Raw genomic sequence first — 8,878 nt, 5'->3', positions numbered from 1 at the left:
CCTTCAAATGCATCCAACATCCCAAGGGTCTCCCCAAGCCTGGGCAATATCTGGCAGGAACTTTGGCCAGGACCAGTCTCCAGGAGTGAGGTCAGACTCCTGAGAGCACTGAGGCCCAGTGGTAGAGTAGGATATCTAAAAGAAGCTTTCCTGCAGTCTTTTAGATTACCACCTCAGTCCTGCACTTTGGATAAGGGGATCCTCTGCTGGGCCCCCTACCATGACATAGCTTTTTCTGTCCTTTTGCTGGTCACAAAGATGTGGCTCTCCTTCTCTAACAGTCCCCCTGTATCCTTGATATTGACCCCAGAGGGCTTCCTAGTCCCACTGCCAGGGACTTAGGGCTGTTTCCAGAAAGCAGATTCTCTCCTGAAAGAATCAGAACTGGTCTTCAAAGAGCTTGTTTTCCAGAAATTGCAGGGCTGGAGATAGCTCCTGTCTAGGTGTGACCCAGGCTCACAGTCCCTTGGCATCTTGGATCTATATGAATGCAGAATTCAAGAGAGCTTGGGGACTACAGAGAAAAGTTGAGATGATGTCAAGTTATATGGCATTGGGTGAAAATAGCTTCCTTTCCCTGGGAAGCCTGATCTTCTTGGAAGTTTCTCAAAGGGTAGGAAGGTATTGGCACAGAAAACCTGAAGATTCGCTCCAGGCCTCCTTGTAGCCCAAGAACAGGCTACATTGAGCTCCTCAGACTTATCTCTCACATCTGGAATATAGGATCAGGCTTGGAGACCCCCTCCCTGCTGTGGCCCAAGGTAACCTAACCTACTCCTACTTTCTTTCTCCTCCAAGTGACCCCAGATGGTTCTACCCGAGACACAGGGCCAGAAATGCAAGTGAGAACCCCTAGCTGGCTCATGGTCCTACCTCATCCCTTTTCCCTGCACTTTGGATAAGGGATCAATCCTTATATGAAATGTTGGGAATAGGCCAATCCATAGACAGAGAGAGTAAATTAGGGGTTGCCAGGAGCTGGCAAGACAGAATGAGGAGTGTCTACTAAATAAATGGCCATATGGTATTTGGGGTGAAGTACATGGTGATGGTTGCATAACACTGAGAGTCAACTAAATGCCACTGAATTAAAATGATCAAGCTGGGCATGGGGGCACATACCTGTCATCCCTGTGACTCAGGTATCTGAGTTAGGAGGATGGCAAGTTTGAGGCCAGCCTGAGCAATGCAGCAAGACCCTGTCTCAAAATAAAATAAAAAATGGCTGGGTATGTATGTCAATGGTAAAGTGCCCCTGGGTTCAATCCCCAGTAAATAAGGTCAAATGGCCACAATGAGAAATCCCATGTTATGTGAATTTTATGTCAATAAAAAATATTTTTAAACAGAACACACTTTCTCACAATGTAGGTACTCCAGCTCTAACATGTACACTTATTTATTGTAGAAGAAAAAAGCAATAATGACAGTGCCAGGGGATGAGTGGCTACTGTCCTCCTAGCACACAACAGCACAGTCACAGGGGAGTCAGACACTTGAGTTCTGGAGACATGGGGGTCACCAGGGACGGCCGAGGCCAAGCCACTTTCTACATGTTCACCGGATCTGGTGTGAGAACAGAGGGACAGGGGACAAGGAAGGGAAAACAGAGATGAGAGTACTGGCTGGCATATCCCTTTGGTTCTCTAGCAAGACACTGAGAGCCCACTTAGTCAGGCTGCCACCCCCCCCCCAGAAGGCCTCCTGGTGACCAGCCTCCCCAGCTTCCCTGCCTCCTCACCGTATACTTGTCCCACTTCTTTTCAGGGTCATAGGGCTCCCAGCGGCTGGCAGGGAAGATGTGCTTGTTCTTCTCATACCAGCTCCTCAGCACCACCTTTCCTGCATGAGACTAAGGAAAAGCCAACCTTCCTGACCTCTACTTTCCTTAACTTCTCCACAGCCCAGGGACACCACCCTGTGGACCCAGGACCTCTCCCCGCCCAGTGCCCTGGCACCATCCTACTTCATCCTTCTCCACAGTGGCATCGCTGAGTAGCCGCACATCATCATGAACATCAAAGTTAAAGAGTGGCCCTTTGGGGGAGAAATAGCCATCCCAAGGTTACAGTGATTATATATATATATATATATATATATATATATATATATATATATATGCCAAATTGTGAGAGGGACTAGGCTAGGCTCACTCACCACTCTTCCCACGTGCCTTGGTAACGATGAAGTCATAGAAACTGTGATGCTAGAAGGCAAGGATAAGTTAGGTCAGCTTGATGGTCCATCTTGGCCTCTCTTATCCATACGCCACTTCCCACTCATAGGCAGACGAAAGCATGAAAGAGTGTAGAGCTGTGTGGGAAAGCTACTGCAGAGGCCTAGGGGCACAGGACCCACTGCATGAGCTCGAAGTTAAGGGACTCACATGGGGAATGATTAAGTCTTCCTTGATGTACATGAGCTGCTCCACCCCTGCTGACCTGAGGAAGAAAGATGGGGGGGATACAGATGGACAGAGCACATTCTCCTCCCATGGAGGGAGGAAGCAGACAGTTAAAGAACTGGTTGGAATGCTTTAAGAGAAGCCCTCTGGTTTAGTGAGCCTGGGAGAGGCATTCCACTGTCCTCTACCTTTGGGCCACGGCAGGATAGCTCCCACCTAAGCTCTTTATGGCAGGATGGAAAGAAAAAGGGGCCTGAGTCTCCCTTCTGCAGAGTGCAATGCCCAGCATGCCATCTTCCTAACCAGGGAGTGGTGATCCTGGGTTTCTGGGATACTGGCTGAGATCACAGGATCTATACATACACACACAGGCGTGTACACACTGCTCACCTGAGCTCACTGAAGTCTTTACGCAGGATCTCAAGTGCCTTCTGGAGGAACTGCTGCATTGTATTGCCCTTTTTCATCTACAGGGGTGGCCCAAGAGCCAACATCCAGGAAACCAAGGAGTTAGAAAGAGAAGACAGAAGACTGGAGAAGTGTTTTTCAATAGGCAGAAGCTTGCAGGCCCTCATTCTCCCTACAGCTTTTAGGATCCCGGGGACTTCTAAAGTCAGGCCTGTCAGTTCCTTCCCACCAAACCCAAGGGTGGCCCCCCACTGCCTACTTTGACTGTCCGCCGGTGTCCAGAGCCATCCCAGTAACTGAAGGTGATTTCAATCTCTTCACCTACAAATCAGAATTGCCTCTTGGTCTCCAGACCCAGGAACTCTGCTATAGAGCTTTCTCAGGGCACAGTGCACAGTCCAGGAGACTTATGTTCAGGGGGCCCAGCCCTGTTCTCTCACTGCCCCAGAACCCCAGGGCCAGACCATCTGTGCCCAATTCCACAAGCACTCACTCTTAATCTTCTCCTGCTTGGCTTCCCACTCCTGCCGCAGCTCTTCCCGGAGACGATTTTCCTCCTCCTAGGAGAGGAAATGGGTGAAGGAGTGAGGACCAGGGCTGCTCAAAGGGTATAGTGACCCACTCCCTGAGCCAGAGTCTCTGCCAGGGCTGAGGTCAGGTCAGAATCAATGTCAGAGCCAGAGCCAGGCAGCCTTTACCTCCCTATCTCGGTCAGGCAAGAAGCTGGTGTCCACATCTGGGTTCTTCCCCAATTTCCTTTTCTTTGTGGTGATCTCTGGAGCAAAAGGAGGTGAAGTATGTCTTAGCATTATTCTGAAAATGGTTTTGATCTCATAGACCCCCAAATGGATCTCTCAGACCCCCAGGGTCCCTGAAGTACACTACGAAAACCACTGACCTAGAAGACAGACATAAACCAAAAAAAAAAAAAACAAACCAAAAAAAAAAAAAAAAAAAACAAGATATCAGGATCCCACTGCTAGGTCTCTTAAAATGAAGCCTTTAGAAGGAGGGAAAAGCCTACACCAAACAGTGTTTTTGTAAAAGCCCTAGTGATACAGACAGGTTAATAACCTCCCCCAACTCAGGCCTGCTCAGACCAAAACAGTAGCTCCTGCCACACACAACACTGAGCTTGTGGCAGTTGACATGTAGCTAGCTGGACTAGCCTAGATGGAAATATTTTGAATACAGTTATGTTAAATATAATGTATTACTAGCCGACCACAAGCCTGTATCCCAGCAGCTAGGGAGGCTGAGACAAGAGGATTGGGAGTTCAAAGCCAGCCTCAGCAACCGCAAGGCACTAAGCAACTCAGTGAGACCCTGTCTCTAAATAAAATACAAAATAGGGCTGGGATGTGGCTCAGTGGTTGAGCACCCCTGAGTTTAATCCCTGGTACCCCACCCCCCCAAAAAAAACCCCAATGTATTACTAAAATAACAATTTCTAAAATATTCCAGGTCTGTCACCTTGCCTTCATCTGAGGCTTGGGACATAACTTGTTCAGAGTTCTCAAATATGTCCACTCTTTCCTGATATTTCAGTGCAGCTGTATCTTTTCACCCTTCCTGTCTCTGGAACTAATGAAATTCTCCTCATGCTTAAGGCCCAACTATCCTCCTTGTGACACATTCCTTGACCTTGGGCTACTCCCCAGGCCACAGGTAGGGCATCAATTCGTCCAGAATACATGCTGACTTGTATGCCTTCCACTAGGAGAGGACAATGGCCTGTATGCTCCTGATCAGGTACAGAGCAGGTGTGTAGCACACAGGAGAACCAGGCTGACTTTGGCTTCACTTACCAGCCTTCCCCAAAAGTTCCTTTTTTTTAAAGAGAGAGAGAGAGAATTTTTTAATATTTATTTTTTAGTTTTCGGCGGACACAACATCTTTGTTTGTATGTGGTGCTGAGGGTCGAACCCGGGCCGCACGTATGCCAGGCGAGTGCGCTACCACTTGAGCCACATCCCCAGCCCCCCAAAAGTTCCTGATGTCCCCTAGTTCTCACATCTGAGGTCTGTAGTGTCCACCTAATAGCCACTAAATTTCTTTGGCTGTGTAAATTTTACAGTAGAACTAATTCAACAATTAACTCTTTAGTGCTCAGTGGCTACCATATTGGGAAGCACAGACATGAATATTTTCATCACTGCAGAAACTTCAAGCACCCAAGCATGATCCAGAATATCTTCTCTCCTATTGTGGCACCTTCAGAGGGTAGCTTCTGGAACCTTCTGGACCAGTTAGCAACCTCACTCCGACAGTCCTTGTACTGGTGGCTCCTGTCCAGGGGACACTGGCTGGGATTTGACTCAATTTGCCACTGACAGTGAGCCCCTACTTGGCTTTAAAAACCAATACAGCTGGGGCTGGGGTTGTGGCTCAGTGGTAGAGCGCTTGCCTAGCATGTGTGAGGCACTGGGTTTGATTCTCAGCACCACATATAAATAAATAAATAAAATAAAGGTCCATCAACAATATATAAAATTTTTTTTAAACCTGATGCAGCTGGGCATGGTGGTGTACACCTGTAATCCCAGCTACTCATAAGGCTGAGGCAGGAGGATCAAAAGTTCAAGGGCAGCCTCAGCAACTTAGCAAGACCAGTCTCAAAAAATTTTAAAAGGATTTGGGAATGTAGCTCAGTGGTAAAGTGTCCCTGGGTTCTATGACCAGTACCTAATTTACTAATCAATTAGTTATTTAAGGGCTGGGGATGTGGCTCAAGCGGTAGCGCACTTGTCTGGCATGCGTGCGGCCCGGGTTCGATCCTCAGCACCACATACAAACAAAGATGTTGTGTCCGCCGAAAAATAAAAAATAAATATTAAAAAATAAATTAGCTATTTAAAAATAAAAAGGGATCACGATGTAGCTCAGTGGTTGGTCACTTGCCTAGCATGCACAAGGTCCTGGGATCAACACTAAGTACTGCAAAAATAAAAATAAAAAATATAAAAGTAGTGCAGTCCTGGCTCCTTGCTTTCCTTTCCTGCCCCATGTGAACTCTGGGACCATAAGCACAGCGAGCAACTGAGGCTGGGCAGTATGTGTTCTTTTTCCTTCTACAGCCCAAAATCCAGGATTGAGTTCTGGCAGGCAGGTCCCTCACCTTCCCTTTCCAGCTCCTCCTCATACATGGCCACCTCCTCCTCCTCTTCGCCTCCCTCCTCTTCTTCCTCCAAGGTGAAGGACAGGCTAGAGATCTTCCGCTTGGCCTCCTTCTTGCGCTCTTTTTCTCGCAGCTTCTCCAGCTTTCTACCAAGGCATGGGTGGCCATCATGCCCCATGTTCCTGCCTCTAGGTCCTTTCCCTGACCCAGAGACACTTGTGTGCTCAGTATGGGGCTCACCAAGTGCAGGCTGGATCTCCCTAGCACCCCAGAGGGATCCTCCTGCCCTGTCACTTCATAGCTCATGGGCAGAGAGCTCTGATTATGACACAGCAGGCATATAGAGATATGGTTAAGATAGAGAAGGGGGACAATGCAAGCTCTTAATACACCCACTGAAAGAAGTGGGCACAGAAAGGACTACCTTTATAGTACAGAGGAACAGAAAGGGGAAAGACAAACTAGGAAGGTAAGAAGACTTTAGTGTGGGCCCAAACTAGATGCTATACCCATTTCCAAAACAGGAAATGGGTTCCCCCTATGAAAAAGGAATAGCCTGACCCTTCCCTGGGAGCCCCCAAGCGTTAGCTGCATCTTAAGAGGAAAGCTGCTGGCCAAGGGACGAAGGAGGGAACCCACAGCTGCAGCTCTTTTGACTGCTCCTTCTTGGCCAGCTGCTTCTCCCGTTCCTTCACCAGTGCTTCCTGTTTGGCTTTCATGTCATTCAGGGTCACAAGACCTGTAAGGCAAGGAGACATGGGGGAAAGGCTGGTCATCCAGAGTTGGCAAAGAAACAGCCTCCCTAGGCCTGGGAGAGTAGCATGTGCACCCTGCTCACCCACAGTGCTGGACTTGAGCTCTGCCTCCACAGCATCGTAGTGTGCAGAGAACTTCTTGTCAATGTTGGATTTCATTATGTTCTCCTACAAAGGAGGGAACACAGCAGTGAGGACGACCCATCACTACACTGTAGAAACAACATGCTGGATGTTGGGGACCTGGGTTCTAGTCCGAGATATGTCCCTGGAAAGGACATACCCTCCTATCCTTTATAGGTAGAGGGTCCACAAGGCTAGGGGATGCTCTGCCAGCGCTATGAGAGTCAAATGGGTCGTTTCCCACCAACTCTTGCACTGCTCTGGCCTCTTTCATGTCTCCTGCTGAGGGCTAGAGCTTCTTTGGTGGCCTGCAGCCATTGGCCCTACTCATTTTTGGCCTTTTTCATATCCAGCCTATAAGATGATGCTCCTGAGACCCGACCCAAGGAGAAGACAAAGGAACAGAGTGGTTGAAGGGCTGAGCCCTATCCTGAGTGATCTTCCTCCCTCCTCCCAACCTCAGGTGTTGCCAAAGCTTCCCAGAGGCCTCCTCTCTCCACCCAGCCCCATTCCAAGAGTGCCATGTAGATCCATCTCTGACCAGGGCCTTCAAAGGAAGTGGTCAGCAGAGCTTGCCAGGAAGTTCCCACTGAGACAGCAGGGCTAGGTCCAGACAGTTTTGTGTCAAACATAAAGCATCTAGTGAGGCTGAGTGAAGTCTCTGCCTGAAATATTGTTCCTGCTCTCCCATGGAATCTGAAGTCCTTACTCTTCTGATGAATCTCCTCCAAAGGCACAAGTTGAGGGTTCATGATTCCTCTCTCCCTGAGCCCACCATCACTGGCCACTTACTGAAGCACTGGGGAAGCTGCTAGAACCCCAGAATGTGATGCGTGCCTGCCTTCATCATGAGTGCAAAGGGTTCCAGAATCAGTCTCAGTGGCCTGCCCCTGTGTCTTACCACAGGGCTTGCCCTTCCCGGTATGCACTGGATCCCGGCAGAGGCCTAGTTCTGAGGGCTGGGGAGCCTGAACCAAGGAGTTCTGTGCTCAGGAGGAGCGCTTGGGAAGGCCTCCCAACCCCAGTGCTACCAACAGAAATATTGACTGGCTCCCTCCTGATGGAGGCTTGTCACAAGCTGTCTCTACCTCTGACATGGCCTGACTCTGGCCCATTTTACAGATGAGACTGTCGCTGGCTCACTTCTGCCATCTGCCAGAGGCGGCAAGCAAGAGTCCCGCTCCCGATTCGGGGACCGCCCCCTTGTGCTCCTAGCCCGCTGCCCAGGGTCTCCCAGGGCCTGAGAGTGGAGCTGGGCCGCCAGGGGGCCCGCGCGGTGCGCATGCTCCACGGCGCCCGGGCCCAGCCCGCACCTCTGCGATCCGCTGCTTCATCTGCTCCATCTGCTCCCGCTGCTTTTCCCGTTTCTTCATCAGATGCATGGCGCGGCCTGCCTCGCTCGCGGCGCCCTTGTACTGAGCCATGGCGGCGGCAGCGGTGACGGCGGCGGCAACAACTGTGACAGCGGCCCGGCTAAATCCAGGCAACGGCGGCGGCCACGGTTCAGTCAGCTGACGCGTGACGTCGACCACTAGGGAAGGTGCGCCAGCGCCCGCCCCGCCCCGCCATCACTGCACGTGATCGCGCCCTGCCCCGCCCCGCCAGCCGCGGGAGGCTGGACCTCCACTTCCACACGTAGGCTCTCGCCAGAGACCGCCCGGGCTTCTCCTCCCATTTATTCATTGACATTAAGCCTCAATGTCCCAACCTCTTGTCCTTCCTTGTTGTTAACCCCGACCCGAAGCCGGGTCTCCAGTCCGTCTATTTCTTCCTATCGACCCCAGAGCTGGACCCGCCCCCTCCATTTCTTCCGGTATTGAGCTATCACTGCTCAAAGCCGGCCCCCACAGGGTCCCTGCTTCCTCACTGCCTGAGTCCAGGTCTGGCATCGGCCCACAGACTTGTTGGCCTATAGGTTGCTTAACTCCTACTCAAAGCTAGATCTAGTGTTCCCTTCGCCAGACCCAAGGCTGGTCCCTGATTTCTGTCTCCTTATTTTGACCCAGACGTTAGTTCTGTACCTTGATCTCCAACCGAGGCCAGATGCTAGCTTTCCTGCTTTCCCTGCAC

At 50.4% G+C, this 8,878-nt stretch overlaps 1 protein-coding gene across 1 annotated transcript; it reads right to left on the bottom strand.

Annotated features, from left to right (window-relative positions):
* Nucleotides 1-1,366: 1,366 nt before the first annotated feature.
* Fam50a (family with sequence similarity 50 member A) lies at nt 1,367-8,314 on the bottom strand. The gene is made up of 13 exons (XM_077106823.1): nt 8,122-8,314; nt 6,769-6,853; nt 6,570-6,669; nt 5,931-6,076; nt 3,511-3,587; nt 3,306-3,372; nt 3,072-3,133; nt 2,795-2,871; nt 2,387-2,441; nt 2,158-2,206; nt 1,967-2,037; nt 1,742-1,852; nt 1,367-1,566 (listed from the first exon to the last, which is right to left on the bottom strand). Exons 1-13 carry the CDS (start codon nt 8,230-8,232, stop codon nt 1,558-1,560), a joined length of 1,020 nt encoding a protein of 339 aa, XP_076962938.1. The 5' UTR covers nt 8,233-8,314; the 3' UTR covers nt 1,367-1,557.
* Between the last annotated feature and the right edge of the window lie 564 nt (nt 8,315-8,878).

This window comes from Callospermophilus lateralis, chromosome X, assembly GCF_048772815.1.
Source record: "Callospermophilus lateralis isolate mCalLat2 chromosome X, mCalLat2.hap1, whole genome shotgun sequence".
Classification (NCBI taxonomy): Eukaryota; Metazoa; Chordata; class Mammalia; order Rodentia; family Sciuridae; genus Callospermophilus; species Callospermophilus lateralis.
This window is presented reverse-complemented; position numbering and strand designations above follow the sequence as displayed.